Raw genomic sequence first — 26884 nt, 5'->3', positions numbered from 1 at the left:
TTCTTGACACTGTTCCCCTTAAAAGTCAGGATCTACCCCAGAAAATAGAGGAAAATTCCAAGGAGTAGCACAGCTCCTTCTGTTGGTTTTCCACACTGAATTAAAATGTATTACAATAGCCAGCCTTTAAATTGCCCTGTAATTTGTTCACTGATTGCTTAGTAGCACATCCCACTTCTGGAAAATGGATATTTGTCACTTCTTTTAAAAGAAGCATTGTTTTTAGAATTTAATTCTGATGAAACCAAGAAACAAGCCACACATAACCACTGTGCTCATGGCCACTGCACTTGGTTCAGCTCCTCACTAGACATGGCTGGAGAAAAAGCCTTCTGGTGGTTATGGAAAATGCCTCTGTGAAGGCTCTTTCAGGCAACATGAGTCTCCTTTCCCCAGGAGTGAAGGAGGGCAGGGAACATTGTCTTATGCTGAGAAATGATAGTGCTTTGGGGAATCTGCCATCCATATTAATTCAGTTAAAGCAAAGGCTGTATCCTTCCTTCCAGACTCCTCAGAGAACATCTTGGAGAAAAAGAAGTTGAGTTGACATTGATCTTTGATGCTGTAGAGGAGGCAGACCTGGCTAACTACACGTGTCACGTGGAGAACAGAAATGGACGGAGACACGCCAGTGTTCTTCTGCGCAAAAAAGGTAATTCTCCCTTTCTTAGTTATCTGTGACCTCACCTGCCTCAGCAGCAACTCATCAGTCAGAGGTCTGCTGACCTCTCTGAGCCAGGCTAGACTCCTGTGTGCCTGCTTGGAGCTGAAGTGTGCTTGTGTGCACCTTCAGTTTACCATTTGTGGGGAAATAAATCATGGGTTGTTCTTCGGTGTCTAGAAAATTGGCCTTGCAGGTGATGCACTTGCCTGGAATACAGTCATCCATAAGGCACCATTAATCAGGGGAAGTATTTTGGACTAAACAACCTATGAATTTGACCCAGAACTGACTAACTAGGCCAGCTAAAACTTAAATTTCTTAGAACAGGTGCCCTGGCAGTGAGGTCAGATGTTCTTATGTTTCTCCACTCCCTGGCTTTGTGTTTTAAATTGAAAGCTTTAAGCTGTCTTCATGCATTTTGATTTCTAACAGCATCAGGAATCAAAACATGCAATGGGAGCTACAAATACATGGAGAGTTACCCCATCATGGTTGTCTCGCTTGATACTGCTCTGAATGGAGAGCAGCACTACTGACAAATTACCTACAACAGAAAGGAAACCGTTGGGATCTGAATGTGCCAAATTTAAAAGTGCTGCTGTGCTCTGTGTTTGAAAAAGTCACTATCAAGGGATTGTAACAGTATCCCATGGCAGTTCTTCTGTTGTTTGTTCAATCAGCTCTCCTATTCATAAGTGGGCTGACATTTAGATTGGATGCTGATCTCTCTGAGATACAGTGTATTAGGAAACATAAAAGCTGTAAGAATAGTAATTGTTGGGAAAGCAAAGGAAGGTTTCACTCTTGGGGCAAAGCTGTTATGTGAAACCACAGAACATCAGCACAGGAGGTTGACTAAAGAGTTGATACATTATCCAGACCTCTGCCATCACTCCTGGATGTAAATTATTTTGCCAAAACAGGAGAAGAAAAATTGTTTTCATGAGGCAAATCTGAAAGGGCTGCTGCAGTGCTTTGTGTGCTTTCACTGTGGCAAAGTTGGAATAAAGGAATGTTGATCTAGCAGATCATTCTGCTATCTACTACAAACTTCCACACAGGAGGGTTCTGCAGAGGGATCTGGACTGGCTGGGTCCATGGGCTGAGTTGTGTGAGGTTCCGCAAGGCCAAGTGCTTGGTCCTGCTCTTGGGTCACAACAGGCTCCAGGCTGGGCCAGAGGGGCTGGAAAGCTGCCAGGAACTGGGGATGCTGGAGTCACCGTCCCTGAAGGGATTTGAGAGCCATGCAGATGTGGCCCTCGTGGGCATGGTTTAGTGGTGGGCTCAGCAGTGCTGCTCTAATGGTTGGACTCAATCATCTGGGAGGTGTTTTCCAACCAAAACAATTCTACAATTCTGTGATCTAAACTGATAGGTTGTCACAGCTTTAATTAAGGAATCTGGTCAACATGATGAAGGATTAGTGTCTAGTGCAAAAAGCATTCTACCTTTCCTTCCACTGAACCTCATAAATATACAACTGATAGTAAGTATATCTCTGTTGGCACTGGTGAATGTTCTGCTGTGTGCATATAGTAGAATAACAAGCTCGGTTTATTTATAACAAAAAAATGCAGATATTTCAGAGCTCTGCTGGAATTATGGAAGAAGCACTGCTGAATACAGAATTTGGAGGTGGAAAGGATCACTTTGCAGCTACTATTTCATTTCTCACTGCACTGTGGCTGTAGAAAACTTATATTCCCCTCAGGCACTCTCAGTAGTTGATTTTCAGGCTATTAAAGTGTCATTTAAAATAACCACTGTATTTTACTGTGTCCTTTGACTGCCTGTCCTATTGTCCTCTTTGTTATTTATTAAGTTCTCACAAATACTTGACCAAACTTTTCCTTTCTGCAACTTGATTTAATTGCTTCTTATCCTAACTTTCTCCAGCTTAGATTTTACTGTAGATATTCATGAGTCAGGAAATACTACTGTATTTACTGAGCTGGGACAAGATTTAGGGCAGGACTTGCAGAAAGCTGTTGACCAGCATCCTTTGTGCATGTCAAAGAAGGGATTTCTATTGCAATGTGCTGCAGCACAGATCTCTCAGTCAGGGAAATCCTCCTCCCTCCAAAGTCTTACCTGTTAAGAGCTGCATTATCCATGTTTGACAAGAGGCACTTGTAGCTCTGTTTTGTCTTCAGGGTTATTTTCTGGCTTGGATGAAAAACAGGAAAAAACCCAAAACCTAAGTTGTAGATGTTGTATAAGATTTTCTAGGGTTCTTGTTTTGACATCAGATGGTTATTTTTAGCTCGTAATTTGCTTTGGAAAAAAAAAAAAAAAAAAGAAAAATTCCTGTTCACATGTTTCAGGGAAAATATATTAAATTATTTTGATGTATTAGTGGTACAGTCCCCTCTAACCTTCAGGGGAATACAGGAGTGGCTTTTTGCACAGCTCCAGTGTAGCACCAGAGCATGTGCCATCATTTAGGATTATTTTTATTGTTTGGGATTTTCACCTGAAAAAGAACCAAATCAAGTTTCAAACCCAAAGCCACCAATGCAAAGGCAGAGTCAGACATGCTCCTAAGACCTGAACAAAACTGTCTGCTGTCACATTCTTCTTTACTGACTTAATTCAAGACCACATTGTTACTTGCTTTCAAGCAGTTCAGAAATAAGTTCTGGACTATCCTGGGTTGGGTTTGCTTTTATTTATTTTTTCTCCATGCTGTCCTAGCATATTTGGTGCTCAAATAACATGGAAATACCATATACACCCAGTTGTCCCTTAGTTGTGGGAATAGTTCAGGATTCCCTTCAAAAGGGTTTGAAAACAGTCCAGAATTTAGTGTCTGAAGTCTACATAGTCTATAATATAACTGTTCTGAAAGATAAATAACTTGTCAGAAACCGCAGAATAAAGTCAGACCATGCTTTTAGTGGCAAGAAGCAGTGAATTGAGATAAAAGTAAATATTATGATGACTTTTCCTCATGATTTTTTAAAGGAGGCTGCCTTTAATTAAGACATGCAAGGAACTAGTTTTAGGGGGCATGGGTTTGAAACTGATGCATTGCTAAATTATGAGGAACTTTTAAAATGTAGTTGTCTCTCACTTATTGGATATTTATGAGACTTTTGCTATTTTAAAGACCACAATCCTCTGAAATATGTATAATATATTGTGGCAAGGTCCTTCTACGTTATTTTACATTAGAAACTATCAATATTATTATTTTCTATTTTTAATTCACTATTATAGCACAGAGAGCAGATTCAACTTTCTTTTCTTTAGTGTTGGATATGCTGCTTCCTTATTTATCTCAGTGAGGACCACTTGAGGAGGAAGGAATTAATCAGATGCCAAGGCTAAGTAGAGTAGGCAAGAAAATTGAACATCCTGGGTTTTTCTCATTGCCTCCACTTCGGAATGGAAATAAGGAGACCTCAAAAGACTCAGCTTTTCCCATAAGGAAAGCCCCTTTTTCCATAAGGACTCTTCTGGAGTCCTTATGTCTGTACTCTAGGAGAGTTCATAGGGCAGAAGGACAAATACTGGACCTGCAAAAACTGATCAATTTTGCCTTTAGAGCTGGATTTTGTGGTTTGCTTAATACCCTGCTATTCCCCCCACCAAAGCGGGCAAGACTCTGTGCTCCTGCAAGAGAGCTGCAAGAGGGCTGCAAGGCTCAGCATTTTCTTTCCTTCCAAGCTGGCAGTTGTGCCATCATCTCCATTTCCTAGCAAAAAAGATTCAGTACAATTAAAAAAATAAAATCCCTTCAAAAGGGATTTTAACCAACTCTGTTCTCCATTTGCCTAGATTTATCCCCCAGAGGATGCAGGCTTTATCATGCAGTGTAGTAAAAGTCCCATGAATTCCCTGAGTTCTCAGAGAGATTAAGTAGCTATTATAATAGAGTTTTTCCATCTATTAGTCCATGATTTCTTGCCAGACAGACATCAGAGATACTGTAAACTGGGAATAGCTTGACATCTGATGTTAATTATTGAAATAGAAGGCATGGTGAGGCAAAAATAACCCCCAAAGATATGCAGCTAATTTCCTTTTTATCTTGAAAGTGACACAAATGACATATGAGTAATTTTTTCTGACCTAAGTTTTAGAACAATAAATATCACAAGAACTTTGTCCCAGCTGTGTGAGTTTGGCAACTTCTCACTGTGTTTGTCACAGCAGCAAATATCTTCATGACGTCTTATCTGAACCAATACAGGCTGTGAGAGTCAAATTGTCATCCTCTGTCTTTTATGGCTAAGTAATATGCCAGGTGGTGTTAGGAGCAATATTACTTTCAGAGGACATTTCAGGATAAAGAGCAATGCTGTTCAAGTTAGTGCCTTGCATCAGATGGAGCTCTGGACTGGTATCCAAGGGGTTTATCCCATTTTGTCATTGGTTTGCTGAATGACCTTGAATGTGCTGCTTCTCTTTTCCAAGCCTGGTTCCCCAGCTGTAAAAGATGGATCATTGTGTCTGGGTGCATTTGTGAAGTTCTTTGACTTCTTGTGATCTTTCCTAACAAAAGCATCTGAGTAGAAAATTTTAGCTAACACTAGGTCCCATTAAATTATAATGTGAGCTCTTCAAATATGTGAGAACCCTGTTAGCAGCCATGCCAAACAAAGTGGCTCTTTGCAGCCTGACGTGTGCTCCTGGCTTCTTGTGTTGGGCTTCCTGCAAGCCCAACTCATTTTCCAGTGGTCCAGCTGAAGCCCTGGCTTGGCAGCTCACATCAGCTTGTCCTCAGGCTTCACAAATACGAAACCAAAGCTGTCTAATTTGGAGGGAAGGGACCAGATCCTGCCCAATCTGTCCTCACATGCTGCATACAGCATTTGATGCACTCTCCCAGTGCAGATGTTTCAAACTCCACCAGCTCATTAAAAGTTGGTTACTGCTCTGTGTAAATTCGCTGCATAGTTCCTGTGTAGGAGATTTACATGTGTAACCTCAAATGCATTCTGGATTTCAGATGGTTATTTCAGATGAGCAGTAGATGGAGTAAATGAGTAAAATTAAGTAATAGGCAATGGACAAAATTATTAGGAATTTTTAATGTTGTGGTGGTTGTAATTGGAAGCTGCACAATTTTATGTGGAATTGTATGGTGGATTAGAGAAAATATAGCTTGGAAAGATCATAACCTTTTTGCCTTTCCTTGCTAATTTTAGATTTGATCTACAAAATAGAACTTGCTGGAGGACTGGGAGCCATCCTTCTTCTGCTTATTTTGCTCGTGACCATCTATAAGTGCTACAACATAGAGTTAATGCTGTTCTACAGACAGAACTTTGGAGGAGATGAAGCAGCTGATGGTAAGCAGTTGCACAGGAAACTCAATATATGCAATGGAGATATTTCAGAGACCCAAAGTGGTGAGATTGAAATGAATCCTAAGACACCTGCTGCTGGTTTAAACTACTAAACACCCAACAGTGTAAAGCCCTAAGACTTGCTCCCAAAGCCCCCTGAGATCAATGAGTCTTTCCACAGAAATGTCACTGGGCTCTGCCACGAGCAAAAGGGAGCCAGGAGAATTGTTCATGAGTCTGCTACGGAGGCTCACATGTCATTTGTGAACTCTTCACATTCATGTGTCCAGTGCCACATGTGCCCAGGGTCCCCTCTCCTGAGGTCCACACTGTAAATCTGAGCAGCCTTTCACCAGGTGTTCCTCATGAAGCATTTTCATTGAATTGCCACCAGGCTTCCAGTGACCTCCTCTGACCAGTGAGAGGTGATTGCTATGAGGTTACCTCAGCTCATTGGGAGACTGTAAACAACTTGGTGGGAATGTGCAGCTTGCCTGGGGTGTACCTTTAGGAATAAAATAGACTGTTTTCTGTTTTTCTTCCCCCACCTCCCCTCTCACTAGCATATATTCTGCTTGATGCCTAAAGCTAAGCTTGTATTTTTAAATTGAAGCTTTAATTCTTCTGAATATAGAACATTCTTCTCCTATGAAGTTGGTGTAAGCCCTGTAAACTAAATCCCAGTCTTTAAATCCTATTACTATGTTCTTAACACTTATTTTATAATTAATATGCTATTAATATGCATCTAAGTAGTATCTGCTAAGGAGACAAAGTGCAGTATTCAAGTACAGGTGCTTGCCATAGCCCACTGCAACACTGAGCAGTCACACAGGCTCTGGAATGGTACATCCAGAAACTCTAATGTGTTTGAAAAGAGAGCAGGGAACACATTTTCCATAGTGCCAAAACAATGTGCAGTTACACAGACATGTTGCTTCCTGCAATTGGCATTTCTGTTATCTCAGTGATAAATGTTTCTGTTTCACAATGGGCAGATATGGTGGGAAAAGGCTCCACTGTGATGAAATCCACAGGAGTCTTGGAGAATGGATGGAATGACATCTTGGGAACTTTAGAAAGAGAAAGAGTCATCCTTGTGGGTCCTTTCCAGCTCAGAATACTTTGTGATTCTGTGATAAATAGCAGGAATAGAGATCAGGAAAATTGCTCTTCCTCAATCCTTCATGACTGGAAAAAAAGAAAATTATGCTTTCCCCATACTCTACAATACTGCACAATATTTATACTGGTACCTAGGACAAAAGGAAGGGTGAGATTATGTGGTTTGAGAAATACTTTACCTGAAACACCTTGGGATTACACCAACATAATATCCCTGCTTCACACCAACCAAAAATGGTAGCTTCCTCCATCCTGCTTCATTTTGTTTATCCTGTGTTTTCAGCATGAAACTACTGCATTTTTACTCATATAAAAAATACTTGGTTCAATCACTTTTTAATTTATGAAACAATATTATTTTCTCATTGTTTATAGAGGAAGCCCCATGAGTACATAGGGGTTTTTGTCTGCCTATAAATTTTGAAAACAACCTTTTCTTTTTCCAGTGCATAATTGTAGACTTTTCACAGCTTTGTGTCCTGTTCTGATCCTGCAGGATGGCAGATGGAGGCAGAATGTTACAGAAGTCAAAGCATATATGGGAATGTTTGTTTCTTCTCATATAGGGGGAGCATACAGAGCTCCCATGAGCACTCAGCTGTATGGATGCAATCACAGGGTCATTTTCCACTTGTATGTGTATTTCTTTATAAAAGATTTGGAACTCAACAGATCTGCTTTATTCCTATTTCTAAAAATACTCCACATAAGCAATGTTGGACGCACTCACTTCCTGTGTTGTGTGTAGCATTGCTTTTAGAGAAGATGCCACTGAGGATTAAAGGATCCATTTAGGAAATGGCTCCAAATAGTGCTGCTCCCAGAGCCAGCAGTGGGTGAGTGTGGGCAGCTCCTCCTTCTCTGCCCTGGTACACAGAGCTCGTGGGCAGCCAGCAGGGGCTGTGGAGCTGTAGCACCACTGCATGAGCTGCCAGCAGCCCGAGGGAGCTGCTCTGTCAGCATCCTCTGGCTGCCACTGTGGGCTGGGCTGCCTGGCCAGGGGCTCAGGGTGCTCTGCAGCTCCCAGACTGTGCAGGGATGCTGCCTTCAGGATCACTGGCATCTCTTAAAAGGTTTTGGCAGGCTTCCTCATGGACAGGGAGGCAGGTTTTGGATAGGCCACCAAAGCTGGCTGGCCTGTTGACTTCAGAGGAATGTCAGCAAGCCAGGTGGACATCTTCCATCGTCCCCTACAGCCACGGTGGCACTCGGCAAATTGCCTTTTACAAATATGTGATTATTCACATGCTTTGACTACAGCTCTGACCCTCATGGGTCTGGCTGTGTGTCAGGAATTATAAGTAACCATCAGTTCAAGGTCATCAAGAGACATATTTTATTATTATTAGGTATTTGTTCTTTTTATCAGAATATATTGAGGAATTTTAACTGTTTTAATTATCTTTCATGTGCACTATTCTTTACAGATAATTGGTACTCAGAAACCCTCCATTCATGCAGTTTTCTTCTCACAACATTAACTATTTGATTTTTCATTTTCTGTAAATAATGGCAGCTGGGCTCTTCCCTAGAGGCTGAATTGCTGAAGGTTGACTTTTTCAATAAACTGTTTTCCATTACTGCAGAGGAACACAAAGAGAAATGTCACTAAGACAGTCTGATCCCAGCATGGGTCCCCAGCTCTGTGGTGGCACCACTTCTGTTCCTGGCACACTCATGAGCTCTTAGCTCCATGTTTCAGAAGCAGAGCTGGAGACAAGCCCCAGTTCTTGGGAGGAGGAGAAGGAATGTTGCCCTTTATGACAGTCATTTGTCTCTCTTATAATGTGATCCCCAAGTATTTAAAACCTTCTGGATCAAGTGGATTGTGATCCAAAATTATAATATTGATTTTTAAAACTATGGGATTTTCTGAAAAAAAAAAAAAATGCTCTGACCTGTTTGTATTTGGCATTGTTTTCTGAATAGTCAGTATTTGTTTGAATTAATCATGTCTTTTCTCACAATTACTTATGGAAGGAAATTTTCCTTGCTCAAAACTTTCTGGGATCAAAACTTTTCCAAGCTGAAAACTTTAATATACTCTAGAACTCTTGAGGAATAGAAGTTGAAAGAATTGCATTACAAATATGTAAAGGCTTAAAATAAAAGTTTCCACTTTTTAGTATTTGTATGACAATTTTGCCCATGATGTTTTCAGCTGTGGCACATGTCTGACCACATGGAGCAGAGTTACTGCTCAGCATGCAGAAGAAAACTGAAAGGATCCATGAGATTTCTGCCTGGAAGCCAGATTATATGTTCCTCTGAAAAGTCCCCATTTTGTTGGGAAATGCTTGGTGTTTTCAAGGAATAATACAATTTCCCAGTACTCTCCTGTGTTTCCCAGAGTGTCCTTGCAAACAGCAGGCTGAACATGATTTGTTTTCTTACAGACAACAAAGAATATGATGCTTATCTTTCATACACCAAAGTGGATCCTGATGCGTTGGATCGTGATAATAATGAAGAGGAGCAGTTTGCACTTGAAATTCTGCCAGATGTTCTAGAAAAGCGCTATGGATATAAACTCTTCATTCCAGATAGGGACCTGATCCCTAGTGGAAGTAAGTATTTCTGACCTTTCAGTTTAATTTCTGTCTGATGTGTCACAAAGGCCTGCACTGTGTGATAAGTACCAGATGTGGAAAACCTTGGGAAGTGGTTGCAAAGATTGGAAAAGTTTCCTCAGCACTGCAAATCTGAATTCTCTGTTAGAGCTTGTTCCTGCACCACTGAAATCAGAGGGAATTTCCACTGAAATCAATTTGCCATTGATTGGCAAATCATTGATTGGCAATCAATTTGCCAGCTGTAGGAAGGCTGCAGCTGCCAGCTGTAGGAAGGCTGCAGCACTGCAAGCTTTACCAAGTCCAAAATGTCTACATCAAACACAGGTAACTAAGCAGGAAACTTTCTAAAAGGATTTTATCATCTCTGTTACATGATTGAAAATGGGATTATTTGTTTTTTCAGTGAGTAGTTGTTTTCTCTGCAGCAGCTTTACTAGTAGAAGTCATCTTCTCTATTGTCTTTTGGGGTTTTCCTTAACTTGGGAGTCTCATAAGATTCAGCAGCACCTTTGGATGCCTCACCAAAGGTCAATGCTTTCCTAGTTGTGGTTAATGGCATTTCTTCTACCAGACTCATTTTTGAGCAAATCCAAAAGACCACAAATCATATCCATTGTGTTGATGAATTTTGAATGCACAATATGTTTGCTTTAATATCACATTTATTTGAAGAGCTACCCTTGTGAAAAATCAGCCTTTTTTTTTTTTAATATAAATTCCATCTCCAAATCACTTTCATAAAAGCAATAGAAGAGAACATGAACTTCTCTCTGTATGTGCTACTGTGTAGGAAATGTGAACAAGAGAACAAAGCAATGGCTGTAGTGGAGCAGATGTCTCCAAACATGGAATAGCTCAAGCATAGCTGCATTACAACCTGCCTGCCAAAAACTTGGAACTGCTGCCTCACTGTGCCAAGTGCCTGACCCAGGAGTCAGAGCCTGTTTCTTCTCTGACCTTTGAGAGCATTGGAAACAGAGCTCTGAACCCTTTAGCACTGGGAAAGAGGAGTCAGAGCTTCACCAGAGATCATGAAAAACCTGTACAGGGGCTTGAATTTATCACATGCATTTTCAGCTCTTAGTTTAGAGCTGATTCACTTTTTCTTTTTGCCCCTGCAAGGTGTAAGTTTTTCTCCCATAGTGAGAAATTACAGAAAGGGGACTTGGCTTATAGGTTTCTTATTTCTCAGAGTACAAGCAAATTTTATAAAATTTTTCAGTATTATTAAGAGGAAATACATCTTTCTGTAGTAAAAACCACAGAATTATTGTAACTAGTTGTTTCATATCCAACAATATAGCAGAGTTACACATACCAATTCTGTAAGTGAATTAAGAAGTATAAAGTTAACTCTTCAATAATAACTATGCTGAAGCACACATTAATCTGAAATGAAATTCTTTTTTCCAATTGTTGTTCCAGCCAGCATGGTATTTTATTTTTGTCTATTTTTGTCAGCAAGGCACTCAGCAAACACTTGCCATCACTTTAGATATTCATTAAACCTCTCCTGAAAATGTAGGGTACCTGAAAATGTCAGTTCTCATTTATGAACATTCACAGATTTAATCCTTCTTCTTTCCTCTCAAACTCACTTCTTCAGTGTTATGAAAAGGCCTGATTCTAACACATGGAGCTTCAAGAACGCCTAATCAGACATAATGACAAGGCAGAATCAAATGTGGAGCTGAAATGAGTGTGATTTGCATGCTTTAGCTTTGAAAAAGATATGGGGGAAAGCACTTTATTTCAAGAGGGGCTAGAGGGAGGGTGAGGGGATGGGGAAGGAGGGAAGACTCAGCCTCCTGCATTTGTGAGTTCTCCTGGAGTAATGGAATGTGCCTGTGTTCTGCCTAATCCTCACCACTCTCACAAGGACTTGCAGTGCTTAGTGAGGGCAGTGTGATGTGGAATGGGCCTGCTGGAAACTTCAGAGGAAAACATTGCATGGTTTAGAGTGTCTGTCTCAAAGAGTGGCAGATGTGACAAAATATATAACTCTCCAGGGTAGATTTCTGTAGAAGAATGGGGGGTTGATCACAGCTATCATTTTATTTTAGGAAATATCTCTTCTCACATGTTCACTTCCTCATCTTTCAGGGTAAATTACTTTCATCAATGTAATCATTTCCCACTCTCTGCTCTGATGTGTGTCCCTCTGTATCCTGTGTACCTTGGCGTGTGTCCCCCCCAGTGCAGCCTGGAGCTGTGTACGGCTGGTGCTTCCTGCAATCCCTGCAGTTGTGAGGAGCTGCCACGGGAGGGTGTGCACCATTCGCTTCCTTCTTGGCATGCAGCAGCTCCTACAGCTGCTCCCTGCATTTGAGAGCAAGCAAAAAATAGATTTGTCAAATACTATTTCATTAATTTTCTTGCGCAGTTCTGCAAACAGCCTAAAAAGCTGACTTGGTGAAAATTCAGGGACAAGTTTGATTGTGTTTTTGTCCAGCTGGCTCATTGCTAACCTCTGGGGGAAAGCTGTGATGGGCTCTGTTTGTCCCTGTGCAGCAGAGGGAGCGATTACAGCCAGATGTGCTGTGGCTGGGACACGTCCAAGCCCTGCTTTCAGCTCTGCGTCTGCTTCAGGGATGTCCATGGACTGTTGCTGTCCCCAGGAGGACAGAGGTGCTGGCTGTGGGCACTGAGGCCACCTCTTCACCATGGGGAAGCAGATCCCAGGGTTCAGGTCAGATGGGGCTGAGTCATGTTTTGCAGTAGGTGTTGGTTCTGAGCCCTGCTGGGATACAAATTTTACCCCAGTAGAGCATTTTGTCCCAGTGGGAGGGAGAAGCACCATGAAGGATGTCAATGGCCTCAGCAATGCCCGTCACACATGGCCAGCAGGGACCTTTGTGATGACTCTTGGTGCTGCCTGAGAGCAGCATGGATGGATCCCCGAGCTGGCAAGATGGAACAGAATCCCACACAGCCACAGGAGGCAAGACTGGTGACCCAGCAGGGAGACATGGCAATGGAGACCGAGTTTGTAACCCTGGAACTGAGGTGCATGTTATGGGAAGTACTGTAGCAGCTATTCTTTCTTAAAGAATACTCTTTGGTCTTAGCAGAATGAGTGTTTTTCATTCTGTCAAAGCTGACAGCACACAAACCTCCCTGCCAGGTAACTTAGGTGAAATTGGACAAGTTACCCTGCATAAGGAGACTGGGATCCCTGAGATGCCACTTGCACTTCTTACTGAATTCCTGAGTAGTTCTCATTATTTTCACCCTGTTCATTTTCAGGGCTCTTTTTACAAACCTCTTCCCACAACAAACATTTAAGCTCTGTAAGATTTCTCAATTCAGGGTTAGAAGACCTGAGGAGATTGAGTAGTTGGCAGGGGGTTAACAGGATGAGTTGTGTTTTCACCTGAGCCATTTTTTGTCTTGCCAAGGATGATGTCTTCAGTGAAAAATATCTGTTTGCACTTCACTCTTCTAAAATCAGGACCACATCAGAGGAAGGTACTTTTCTCCATGGTTTCTGCAAATTATTTTAAAAGCTGGAAGTGAAGAGGTAAAAATTGTCAAGTTAGACTTTTAATACCAGCAATACATATCTATTAGAGCATCATCTAGGTGTTCTCTAAGCATATGTGCATTTGGTCTTGACAGGATTGAAAAAACACCAACAATTCACTCCAGCTCAGCCCAGGGTATGAAGATTAGGCAGTGAAAAGAATGGTGATGGAATAAAATATTTATTTACCTGAAAATGAGAAGTTCTCAGCACAATGGGAGAGTGTCAACGTCATGTGATAAAAAGCACATGACAGTCAATATTGGAGTTCTGGCACTTTGTAGTTTTCTCTGCCCATCTGTGTGGTTTATGCCTGGGGAATTCCAGCTTCCTGGGCTCCTGCATGAAGAAAGCCTGGTTGGACCATGTGTCTGGGGCTCCCATGGAGCCTTAGTTAAGTATAGGACACCATTTCTTTGGTATCCAGCCCCACAAACTCCTTTCAGGAGTCCCTGGTTGTCTGCTCTGTATGAATCTTACTTTTAATGTCAGGCATGGGTGAGGGTAGTGGGGATATACACACATGTCAGCTGAAAAAAGAATAAATATGGACAAAAGGCAGAAGGGCTGCCTGTCCTGTAGTGCACTAATCTGCATTATTTGTTTCTTTATGTTAAACTCATCAGCTGTCCCTCAGCTCATCCTGGGATTAGCCTCTGTCTGGGAAGGGACCATTTCTCTGCTTTGTGTTTCAGCTGTTCTGGTCCAAGCTAAGAGAAGCAAAATATATTTAATAAATAGGAAAAGCAAGACACAAAATCACTGATGTTATAATAAAGTAATCAGACTCAGGGTTTGGGAACTATTCAGCTAGGAAATCATGATTGAATTACTCTTCTGTAAATAACTTTCTCAAGTGATGGTCACACTGCCAAACACAGAAAGGCTGGTTATTTTCAGAGTGCCAGGAACCAACCAGCATGGGTTTGATGGTGGAAACTCTTTGGTTCTCGTAGTGCTGCAAACCGTGTTTCCCAAAAATATCCATAGGATTTTATGCGATTTCTAGTGTTTTTCTCCTTCTCCCTCAACTCCTGCAAATCATCTGAATCTGGTTAGTCAGTCATTTCTTTGTGTAAGCAACTCTGTGCCCATAGTGTTCATTAATTTCCTTGCTCCTAGTCTGCTTGCATATTAGGTTTCCTTCCAGCCTGTGGTTAATGTAGCTCATTAAGGATTCCATAGACAGTTACACATTATTTAATTGCAAATGGGATGCATTTCTTGAAATTCTCTTCTTCAGTGCTTCAAACTCCAGTTTAGCATTGGTACATGTAGACAGTGTTTGGTGAGCACATACTTGCTGTCAAGACAGATTTGCTTGCCATTTTCTGGCAAGACTAAGACAATGTTTGGGTTTGAGTATAACACTTCTTACTGTCCATTGCTCCTTGGGCATTGCATTGAACATGATGCAAGTAAGTTACTGACAAAACAACTTACAATATAAATTATTTTTTTTATATATATTTTTTTTTTTACCTTTGGGAATTGCTAACATTTTGGGAAGAGTTTTGTACCATAATGCAAAATAGTGTTTCAAGGAGAGGGAAAAATGGCCAAATTTAAAATGTGTTTTTTCAGTAAAAACCAAGTGGGTTTGATCTAACACTGACATCATAGTTTTACATTCTAATTTATGATAAAATACAATCCCTGGGACTTAAAAGTGAATAGTTCCATACAGACTTCACCAAGACAATGTTTTCTACTCCCCTTACAATGAAATGTCATTGACGTTGGCACCTCCTGCAGCAAAAGCGAAGTTACAGCGAAATTACATTTATCTGATGGAAATATGTTGGTCTGGAGCTTTACAGTTGATACTGGTTGGTGACATTATTCCTGAAGTCCCTATTCAGTTTTTTTCTTGCAAATGAAATGGAGCCATTGCCTGACAATAATTTCTTAGCTTGCTGGAAAGGTGAAAGCAACACTTTCTCCATCCCACATTGCAATATAGATTGCTTGGATTCAGTACCTTCTAATGGAGTGAACATTTGAGACAGACAACTGAACCTGCAGGATTTTGGGAAGTCTCTAATTCTAAAGTAAAAGGAGAGCAGATGATGTAGCAACTCAGAAGTTTATGCAGTCAGATTGGTACCACTGGGAGAAATAAAACTGGAAATTCCAGGGACAGGAATCTGTCTCCCCATGCTTTTCTTCACAGAAATGTTCAAGTGGTGCAAATTTGACATCTTGTAGAGTGCATCCAATGGAGCCACAGGCTCCAGGAAAATTGTCACCTGCCTTCAGTAGTAGTCCCAAGCTGGAGTTAGTGGGAGTACTAAGTACTCCTGGACCAGATGGCTGGAAGTTTGGGGTTCCAGTTTCTTGTAGCTCAGTGTACTTTACCCTCAGTGCACCAACAAGTCCCCTGTTCATTTGCCATGCCCACCAGTGACCAGCTCCAAACGTGGAATTTGAGGGATCACCTCAAGACCATTTGTGAGGCGTTCATTCCTCAGCTGAGGACAGAGCTCTGACCTGTAGCAATACCCAGCAAGGCAGGTGGGCATCCAAAAGAGACATGAGAAGCACAGAGGAGAGGAATGTCCACCCAAGAAAATAGGGAATTTCTCCCATCTTCTTTCCACCCTGTTTGCCCAAGGCAAAGGCTGACAACTCTTTGATTGCTACGGTGGGTGTCACTACTGCAAAGATTGGTGCTGGATATTTGAAGAGATGAAAGTGGAGTGATTTTTTTAATTTGTTTTGTTGGTTTGTATTTTTTCTCAATTGGATGCATTAGGATATGCATGGCCATGCTCAGCTCTACCCTGGACATATGGTACTGCCCAGTATTGTGTCCTGCAGGGAATTGTCTTGTGCATAGCAGTGTTCTGAGTGTTTGGAGGAGGGATGAATATGTCTCAGGAAAGATGCATGATAGTTTGTTGTTTTACTGTATCTTGCAGATTCAACCTCTAATGATGAAGCTTCCCACCTAAATTCTTTCTTTTTGGGAGCAGAAAGAAAGGAAGAAAATGAAGAGTCTGAGCTGTTGATACATTGGGATAATATCTTTCCATTGTATTGAACATTTCTACCTTTCCTTAAGTTTTGTTTCACCAGTTCTGCTTATCATTTTCTCATTGTTGCTGATTCTCTGCCCGCTCCACTGCCTCTCCCATGGATTTTAATGTTGAATTTTTTTTCATTAATGAGTAACTATTTTACACAGAACAATGGTGGGGGTTTTCTCATAAAGTATTTCAAGAAACAAAAAACAAAAACAACTGTAAATGCTGCATGATTAAAAAGTCATAAACCATTAACTAAAAGTCAGGATTGTTGCATAGACATTTGTAATGTATGTGTATGTCTTAAATTTTTGTGTGTCTGTGGGATGTTTGCAATTGCCTCTTTTTTCCATTTGTGAAAGAAATTCTTCTTGCTGCTAAGTGGTGAAATAAAACATTGGTAAAGGCAGATTTGATGCTAACTATGCCTTCAGTCTCATGAAAATAAGCTATTTTAGAATGTTCCTGTTGGCCTATTTTGTAGCAATTTACTTTACTGGAAGTAGTGTGAATAAGCATGCTGTGGTATGGTGCCTGGGACTATAAAATGAGTCTTGCAGTAACAGATGTTGATTAATGATGTTATTTGTAATTATTGTTCTTGCTAGAGGGCAGATGTGTAAGAGAGGTCCTGCCCTGTGCTGAGTAAAGATCTGTTCTGTGCAGCTCTTGTGTCCAAGTCTTCATTTCTGACACGTGCTTCTCCTCTGTGGTCAGGCAGCACATTCCCAGTAGCATGGTCAAGAGGTTCCTGTAGTTTAAAAACACAAAGATATCCTGTCTCAAAGCTTGCAGTTGTAATGCTGTGCAACCAATGAACATTTTCTGCCTTTAGTGGTTTTCTTCAAGGGATTTAATTTTTCTGGTCTTGACCTAAAACCCATTGAAGTTTGTTGAATGAAGTCTGTTCATTTGAATGGGTTTTTGATCAGGTCTGTAAGTAGATCTCTTTCCCATCCTGTTCCATGTTAGACCAGTGTATTTGGCTTCTCTTCCCTACCATCCCTGGGATAAGTGAAACTCAGGGATCAAAGTCCAACTTTACAAACATTTTGAAGTTCAGTAAACTGGCATCATGGAGCTGCTGATGGGACTGGCATTTCTGCTTACACTGATCATTTGCAACTACTTGGCATGCATGAATAAAAGAATTCTACTATTTTCTTTGTCACTGATGTCTCAAAAAATAAATACTTCCAATATGTTTAAATTTTCCATTTGTTCCTGTCACTTGTGAAGTCTCTGTTAATACCTTGGGGTACATAGAAGCACAGGTTTGTGATCTTAACACAGACCACTGAGCCACAAAGAATGTTCTTATGCTTTTGTGGTCAATACCTAAAGAAGAAAAAGCTACCATGATGCTTCTATGCAATAGCACAAGTTCTGCATGTGATGAGGATTCATTTCTTTTTGAGCTTTTGCAAGTTATGGTTCATACACCCTGCAGCACCCTCATGTCTTTGCATCTGGAACACGGGAACCACTCCCCAGAGCCTGCTTCCCTCAGCACAGTGTTAATCATAACCAATGTTAATGTTAGAATTTACACAAACATTGCATTGATTTCGACCTATATTTTTTTCACTAAGTGAACTGTGTGTATTCACTAATGCACCTACACAGGAAGGGTGTTATGTAAATGTCGTCCTGCTGCAATGAACAGGGGAAAATAGCAAAGGATGGAGGGTGTTATTAAGGAATTTCCTATGTGTACTCCATAAATAGAAATATTTTGTGATACACAATCTATTTTTGTTGGAGTATATTGAAATGCCCATTATTTTAAATGGTGTGGATCAGTAAAGTGCAGGATTTTGTTATTCTTGATTGCAAGCCTGATGTTTTAATACAATAGACTTCTTTATTCTTTACTCTTTCTCTCTTTCTATAATTTGTAGCCTACATTGAAGATCTCACAAGATGTGTTGAGCAAAGCAGAAGACTCATTATCGTGTTAACTCCAGACTATGTTCTCAGGAGAGGATGGAGTATTTTTGAGATGGAAAACAGACTTCATAACATGCTAGTCAGTGGAGAAATCAAAGTTATTTTGATTGAGTGTACTGAATTAAAAGGGAAGGTGAATTATCACGAAGTGGAATCATTAAAGCACACCATCAAACTTCTCTCAGTGGTCAAGTGGAAAGGACCAAAAAGCAGCAAACTGAACTCTAAGTTTTGGAAGCGCCTAGTCTTTGAAATGCCAGGGAAGAAAAAGGAGGTGGTGTCTCGGCATCAGGTCCTGGATTCTGCAGAGCAGGGCCTCTTTGGAGACCTGCAGACTGTGCCCTCTCTCGCCGTCACGGGCACCTCTGCCACGCTGGTGGAGTCGCGGGCGGGCCTGGGCGGTTTCCAGCAGGCAGACTCCGTGCACAGCCGGCACTTCTGCCGCGGCTACGAGTGCGACGTGTCGGCGGCCACGCTGCCCCTGGCCTCCGTCAGCAACCACCACACGTACTGTAACATCCCCCTGGCGCTCCTCAACGGACAGCTACCTCTCAACAACGCCGTCAAGGACCCCCAGGAGTTCCACAGGAACAGCCCCTTGCTACCTTTGTCGGCCAAGGAGCTCAGCTTCACCAGTGATATCTGGTAGAACATCAGGGCTCTTTGGAGATGCTTCATGGCCACCATGAAGAGACGCCTGTAGAGAACTTTGCCCTACCCGCATGGGGTGAGAAAACATATTCGAAGCAGCAGCACACTTGTTTGCTTTTCTACTTGAACTTTTTTGTTTACATTTACAAATTATTGATGAAGGGGGCATTCTTTTGTAACTCAGTAATGTCCTTCCTGTCTTTTAATGTACAGTTTTATTGCTTCTTTAAAAAGGAGGGGGGAGAGAAAAACGCATCCCGTCACTTCACAGTAGGTTTACAATCTGGGACGGATAAAAGGTCACTGTGTACAATCTCCAACATCCATGCACATTTAAGTAACAGTATTTGAAATACACAGAAGTTGTTGGGTTTTTCATATAGACTACAGTACAGTTTGAAATTCTAATCATGCTACAAAAATTAATATCTCCTGCACAGACCACAAAGGGTGAATCATCTTGAAAAGGAAGGAGAAGGAAACCTTCCTGGTACCATTGTCTTGCAAATACTTCTTAGAAGATGCCCAGCTGAAACAATGCAGACAAAGCTTTATCAATAAAGTGCATAGTAACAGTTACAAAATAAATCACCTGCTCCCATCAGCATCTCTTCATTTTATTATTGAGGTATGTTCTATTCCTAGTCAATGGTTAGCAATGTGGTTTTATTAAACAACTTACTAGAATACTGGAAGATGTTTAAGAGGATTTTAAACAATTTTTCTCTCAACTATAGATTGTTTCACAATTTTTTTGCAGATTTTTAATGACTTTTTCCAAACAGTTCAAGTATAAACTTAGCTGTCTATTGGCCAATTCATTAATCTGAAATTTCTTAAGATCTAAGATTTGTAGTAAAGTAATTTTATGTAGGATTTTTTTTTCCAAAACCAGTAGTTACAATTTGAAATTAACCTTTTTTTGTGAGAACATCAGCAATAGAAAACTACAGCAATATTCAGAGATTAAGTGCTGAATTATTCAGATTTACTAGTAAGTCTGACTTCTGTTGCAGTGATAATCACCTGAAACAGCTTTCTCTCTTCTTTATCTACCTGCCAATTTATTTACCTTTTAAATATGGCAGAAGCAGGAATATTTCTACTCTCTGTGTAACTGGTGAAAAGTGATATTTTTCAGCAACTGGCAAGGTCTTGCATTTCACACTTGTGTGAGTGATCCCATCAGTCAAATAAGATCCTGTCATTCAGCATTCCTGCTGCTGGTGGATGAGAATTGTTCCACAGGTGCTTTGCATGAGGGATTGCTGCTCTGCCAGTACCAGGGTGTTTCATGGAGATTTCCACACTCAGCTGGGTAAGGGTTGCAGAGTTAGGCCATGGAGACAACTGTATTAAAGGAAAAAGCTCTAAATAATGAAGGCAAAAGCCAGTTTTGCAGGTTTTGGCATGGCTCTAATGAAAGCACAGCAGACATGAGAGTTTTGTCTCAATAACATTTGCTGGAGCAAGTTCCCAAAAATATTTTTAAGGCAGGCAACCTTGCCTGTGCTTCAGTATGTCTTTAGCATTTTTTCTCTTTGATTGCATGAATAAAAGTTAGCACTCTGCACTCAGCTGCCTGTGGTTTCATCAGCAAACAAATTCAGTAAATCCTTGACATTTTGCAGTGGTTCCTAAATTGTACCCTACAGTCAAATGGAAACAAACACTGACCTAAGACTTAAAAGTATCCAGAATTGGCCCAAAGGCCATGAAAATGATCTCAAATGTGCAATAATTCATAGAGGTCAGTATTTTTCCATTGCTTCTTTCCCCAGTTCTTTATTCTGTGCCGTCCTTCACCAGTCATTGTCTGTAAGATTTTTCATTAGGTTCAAAATAATACATGTTTCTCTCATTTTTTTCTAATATTATTATGCATTTGACACTAACACTGAAAGTGGAAATCTAGAAAAGATATTAATTTATTACACAGTATAGAACTATAACTTGCTCTTTTGTGAAGTTAAGTTCCAAACATAGGTGTTTAATAGATGTATTTTTCTACTGAGAAAGAAAGCGATTTTACCTCCATTACAAATATATGTATTTCAACTTCCTCCCAAAAATTTACAAAATTTGCACTGTTTTATAAGTGTTACAGACTGTGTTTACACTGGCTATGTTCTTTAATGCAAAGTGTAATTTTAAAAAATGGAAAAAAATCCTAAATGAAAACCCTGCATGAAAAGAGCTGCATATGTTTAAATGAAAAGCTGTACTTTTCATTATTTTCCTTCCCACATTACTCTAGAATCTGATTAATTCACATAGAATGTTCAGTGAGATTTTAAACCTGCTAGTTCTGTATTAAGCATGCAAACTCAAAAAAAAGAAAGAAAAGAAAAAAACATATGCAGGTTGGTCTGCTTCTTTTATTTACAAGGATTTAATATTGGTAGCAAATTCATTTACCCAATGATAATATGTCTCAGAGCAGTAGTTATACTAAAGCAAAATGCAGTCATCTTTGTATTGAGGAAACATGAAAAGAACAGGTTTTCAGTCCTTTTGCAAAAGCACACTGAGTGTCTGTGTATCAATATCTTTAGTTATAGATCCCAAGTCACAATCTGCTTTAAGATTTCTGAGTGTATGTTGAGTACTACAACAATATATACATGAATCAGACCTGCCTGTGCCCCTGTGCTTTTAGTGTGGGGTGGGGACTGAGCTTGGGGGCCTCTTGTTGACTCAGTTTGTGTGACCCAGTACAGAATCATAGAATTGTTTAGGTTGGGGAAGATCTCTAAAATTATCAACACCAGCTGTTAACCCAGCTCTGCCAAGCCCAGCACTGACACAAGTCCCCAGGTGCCACAGCCACCTGTTTTTTGTAGGCCTCTGGGGACGGTGACTCCACCATTTACCTGGGCAGTGCTTGACAGCCCTTTCAGTGAATAATTTTTTCCTAATCCAATCTAAGCCTCCCGTAGCACAATTTGAGGCCGTTTCTTTGTGTCCTCTTGTTTGTTACTTAGGGGAAGAGACTGAGCCACACCTGGCTAAACCTTCCTTTCATGGAGTTGGAGAGAGAGAGGAGGTCCCTTCCAAGCCTCCTTTTCTCCAGGCTAAGCCCCCCAGCTCCCTCAGTTGTTCCTCCTCAGATTTATGCTCCAGACCTTTCCACAGCTCTGTGTCCCTCCCTGGACACGCTCAAGCCCCTCTGTGACATGCAAGAGGCCAAGTGTTTCCATAGGGAGCACTTAAGGGTCTAGAAAATCACTGTCAAACAGTGAAATGTGTCCATCTGTGGGACTTGGGTGGCACAGGAGCCATGAGTTTGTCCCACTGTGGGAATCATTTCCATAGCAGCTCTCCAGTGTGGCAGCAGTGACAGCTGGGTCAGGCCTCGGTGACAAAAATGTCCCAGCTCAATCATGTGAAATTCATCAGCTGAAGCAGAAGGGCATATGGGCATTTTGTGTTCCCCTGCCTCACCAAAGCCACAGTGGCTTTATCAGCTGGAATATCAGGGGAGAGGCCAGGACACCCCCCTGACTGTGCAGCTTGTGTCACCACCCCAGCTTGTCAGGCTGGGCCTTGCCCAGTGACAAAAGCCACCAGCAGCAAACATCCTTATTGCAACCATGGGGACTTCTGGTTTGAGGCACATTCCTCTCAAAGATGGTTTATGATAATGTTTGGGAGGTACTGTTTTTACCTTTGTGTGTGATGTACTTCAGAGGCAATTGTGGTTTAAAGATTGTCTATAAAATGAGCCAGAAGTTGGAAGCCTATCCAGTGCTACAGATCTGCTGCTCCTAAAGAATGTTCAGCAAGAAAACAGGGTAATTATAAATTAGGTAACACAGTGAATATTGACAGTTCCTGGGGGCTGTATGTTGGGATGGTATTTTAATAATATTCCTTTTTCTAGACAGTAGATGAGAAGCCTCTATAAAGGTATTGCCATACTCTGCCACCAGGTCTGCTCCAAAACCCATTCAAGCCAACAGAAAGAATTCCATGAAGTCCAGCAGGTTTTGGATAAGGCCATAACATCTTATGCTTGCTGTGTACAGAGGAATACAAAAAAGAGAGAGAGATAGAAGGCAAGAGACTAAGAAGCATTTGCTTATTTATTCTGTCTAAAATGAAGCTTATTTTTGTCCCTGTTTGGTGTGGATATGCTCCAGGACCATCCAGCCTTGGGAAAGGAATTTTGTTCATTCTTTGTTATAAACAAGATAAGAACTTGGGAATAAATAACAGACACTTTTACAGGGAAAAAGAAATCCTTACTTTTAAGGGCCTCTGCTCTCAGTAGTTCCTTTGATTTAGCAGGCTCTCTCTGTTCATTGAAATGCATAAGCACATACTTAAATTCCCCTTAATTCAGTGAGAAATGGTTTGCTGAGCAGGGTCTGGAAGGGCAGAAACCAGAGCACTGAGCAGCCCTTAGAGCTGAGCCCTTCTGGAGAGCTCAGAGCATTTCCCCATGTCTGTCCCTGGGCAGAGGTGGCAGGAGCTGCCAGGGCCCTGCCACAGCAAGGAAAGCCTCAGTGTCCCTTAGCCTGCAGGGACAGCACAGGGAACTCCTCATGGCTGGAGGGAGAGCTCTGGGTTTTGCACGGGGTCCCCGTGGGCAGCTGGGAGCTCCTCCCATGGGGGGGCTTGGTCTGGGATTCTGCCTGCAGGGCAGCTCCACATCCATGCAGCCGCTGCTGCCTCCTCCCCTGGCACCCTCGGAGGTTCCTGCTGGGGCTGCAGAGGTTCTGGGACTCTAAAGAAAAAAGTGGAGAATGTGAAGAAGGGAGAGGAAGAAGAGAGCAGTCAGAGTCCAAGGGTTTTTCCAGGCAGAAACACAGACTGAAAAAGGGGAATGGCAGCTCTTGTATGAATGCATCATGTTTGTCCACTCTTCAATGGATGCTGTGGGAAGTTCTCCAAAAAGATGTCATTTCTTGCCAGCCCACTTGCTTCAGAACCCTTGTCTTGGTAATTTTAAAATTAGCATTTCATTTTTTGTTTGGATGGGAATTTCTTGGTTTCATCCACAGGGAAAAAAAAAAAAAAAAGAAAAATTCTGCTTCTTTATGTGTGGGAAAGTTCCCCACAAAATAAATCCTCACACTTTCTTCAGTCCCACAGTTTTTCAACTTGCATGTAATGCCAGAAGTATTTCCTTGCTCAGGCCCAAAGGAAAATGGGTGTGTGAACAGTACAATAATATTGATTTAACATAATCAATATTGTTCTATTTGTTTATAAAATAATGCAAAGTAGACAAATGTACTTTACTGTCTTGGAAGTATTCAAGGTTTTGAAATTTCATAAATAACATTGATTGAAACAGTTCCAATTTAGAAGTAGTCAGCCCAGCAAATGTTAAAAATATGACATTTTGCAATATTTTGTTATAGGAAGCAAGCAGAATTTGAAAATTGAAAGTAATGACATGTCACATTCTTGCAAACACAAAGAACAGTGTTCTGCAATATATTTTGCTTCCCTGAAGAAAGGACCTGCAGCGTTTGTGGTGCTGAGGGAAGGCAGCTTTGCAATGCTCATCACAAGAACCTCTTTGATGATTTCAGTGCCACTGGAGAAAGTCAGAGGTTAATAAGGCTGCTCCAAAGAGGTATAAAACAACGTCTAAAAAAAGGAAACAAAGTAAAAGTTACCAAGCTTTACCAGGATATTTGTCATATAAATATAAAGCATCAGCACTGCCAATAGAAGCAGAACATGACCTGTCAGCATTTTCTCTTCTTTGCAATATTATTGTATAGCTACAGACTAAGCAGTAAAGCAAATAAATAACAATAATAAAAATACAGTTTGTCAAGCTGAGCCAGATTCTCACGGTAGGTATTCTATAAACTCCTCTAATTCATTTTGATAGAGTGTAATTGGCTTTACAAGCTTTTAAGGGTTTTCTTCTCTTCAGGACAAACACAAAAACAGAACAATGTATTTTCTATTGGATGAGTTTTGCAATTTCTAGGACTGCAAAGTAATTCCTTGGTACACAGCAGTGGGTGGTAAATGTTTTCCTGGCTGTGAGTATCCACTGAGGATATTCAGAGTGGTTTGCTGGGGTGGGAGCACCAAGAGCTGCTGCTGGACCTGCTGATGGAGCAGCAGAGCTAAATTTGAGGGCAGTGGGGTACCCACCATGCTCAGCATGGCAAGGTGGGCTCAAGAATTTGGCTGGAGAATGGAGCACCAGTTCAGAGTGTGCTCACACTGCACAGAGGGATCTGCAGATCTCTGGTGCCCTCTTTTAATGGAGAAATACAGTCAAGCCAAGGCAGGGATAAAAACTGTCAAAGGAAGAACATGCACCTAATTTCTTTCTGAATCAAACTTATTTGGGATTCAGAGCATGCCTTAGGATTTATAATGTGGAGGAGGGAATTAGTGATTCTTATGCAGAGGGCAGAAGGGGTTTTGCTTTTGCTACCAAGATGTATTTCCATGAGAAATCCAGACCCTAACGTGGCCTAGACTTCATGTAAATCAGCCTCTTGTGGGTGACTCAAGAGGAGAGGGTCTAATGAGAAGTGAAGAAGCTTTCAAAGCTCACTATACTCTAATCAGCTCGTGTGTGAGGCTGAAAGGTAACTTCTGTCAGCATCTTGAGGGGAGCACTTAATATTTAGTCTCAAATAACATTAGAGATTCCATGTTCTGCATAGGCTGCACACAGAGAATTAACATCTCTTCCACAGATTATAACAACCTTTGAAACCCTTAACAACTCTTTGATTAAAGGATATCAAAGGCTTTGTGATCATGAAACAATCAATCTAACACCTAACTCCTCTGGGGAAGTATTTTCATCCACCCTTTAGCAAATGGAAAATAGGGTTTAGAACCATTTTACCCAAGATCTTACAAAAAAAAACCAAAGGCAGAATTTGGGCTGTGCTCAGAGTCTCACAGTCTGGAGTTCTGACCAGTAGATAATATTCCCTGGACTGGGCTGGTAACTCCAGGGCAAATTGCCTCATCCTGGCTCCGTGGCCACATCATGTTCCAGCCTGTGTGAGCAACCTCTGGGTGTGCCCCAGGGGTCACAGTGGGGCTGTTTGGGGTTCAGCTGAGCTCTCCCAGAGAGAATTGTGATGCTTCTGAGTGGGATCAGCAGCTCACTGCAGAGAGGGGAGAAGACAGAAGCTGATCATGGGCACTGAAGTGACTTTGGAAGGAGGCAGGCTGATGGGATGACAGGAATTCTGTGTGCTGTAGCAAATTATTGGCAAGAGAAGACAGCAGGGAAAGCACTGAACTGACACATAATTTGTACCTAACAGCCAGCCTGCACCCCTATTAGAGCTCTTATGCTGCCAAACTCAGGGAAAATTTGAACAAAGTTCAAACTTCATTGCTTTCACCCATCAACAAAATGAACAGAAGAAGCGTCAGTGATGTGACAGTGACCATCTGCAAGGAAGGCTTCAACCCAGGGCCAGAAATTTCAGTTACCCTCTGCACAAACTGCCCAGACAATGCAGGTGTGGGTACAGCTGGTGCAGAGATGATTCAAAGCAGCCCCTTTATTGTGGAACAGAAGTGAACGGCCTGAGACAACAACCACAGGAGGATATTCATGAACTGGCTCACCTGGCTTGTGCTTGGACACCCCCAGGTGTGAACACAAGCACGAGGGCTCTGTGGGAAGAGGGAGGGGGCAGAGGCAGCCAGGCTGGGTGAGTGTGTCCAGGAGATGCCACAGAAGAGCAGCTCAGGGCAGAGAGGGGCAGGAGCTGACACAGGAGGGGAAGGAGCCAGCACCACTGCCCAGCACCACTGCCCATGCTGGCCCTGCTGGGGATGTGTAGGGCAGGGGTTCTGCTCAGACACAATGGCAGCAGCATCTTGTGATCATTGCAGCCTGCTCTAAAAACCACAAAAAGGTTTCTAAAGATATTTATACCAAATTTCTCAGCTCCTCCGGGTCCAAAGAGAGGTAAATCCTATCCAAACAGCTCTGCCCTCAGGAAACAGGCTAATAAGGGGCTAATAAAGGAAACAATAACAATAGTCATTAATTGGACAATTTAAGTCCCTTTCTTAAACTATTAACTATATCTTTAAAACTTATAATCTTACTTGTTTTTAACATA

General features: G+C 41.5%; 1 protein-coding gene across 5 annotated transcripts in view; it reads left to right on the top strand.

Annotated features, from left to right (window-relative positions):
• IL1RAPL2 (interleukin 1 receptor accessory protein like 2) overlaps positions 1-21164 on the top strand; it is a 336199-nt gene extending 315035 nt beyond the window's left edge. For all 5 annotated transcript variants that reach the window (XM_071442350.1, XM_071442346.1, XM_071442349.1 and 2 more), the window contains 4 exons: positions 507-652; positions 5818-5961; positions 9480-9650; positions 18107-21164. In XM_071442350.1, coding sequence (XP_071298451.1) covers positions 507-652; positions 5818-5961; positions 9480-9650; positions 18107-18804 — 1159 coding nt within the window. In that variant the 3' untranslated portion in view covers positions 18805-21164. The remainder of the gene's footprint in view (positions 1-506; positions 653-5817; positions 5962-9479; positions 9651-18106) is intronic.
• The last annotated feature ends 5720 nt before the right edge of the window (positions 21165-26884 follow it).

This window comes from Agelaius tricolor, unplaced genomic scaffold, assembly GCF_023055355.1.
Source record: "Agelaius tricolor isolate 1412-34295 unplaced genomic scaffold, bAgeTri1.0.p SCAF_17, whole genome shotgun sequence".
NCBI classification, from domain to species: domain Eukaryota; kingdom Metazoa; phylum Chordata; class Aves; order Passeriformes; family Icteridae; genus Agelaius; species Agelaius tricolor.
This window is presented reverse-complemented; position numbering and strand designations above follow the sequence as displayed.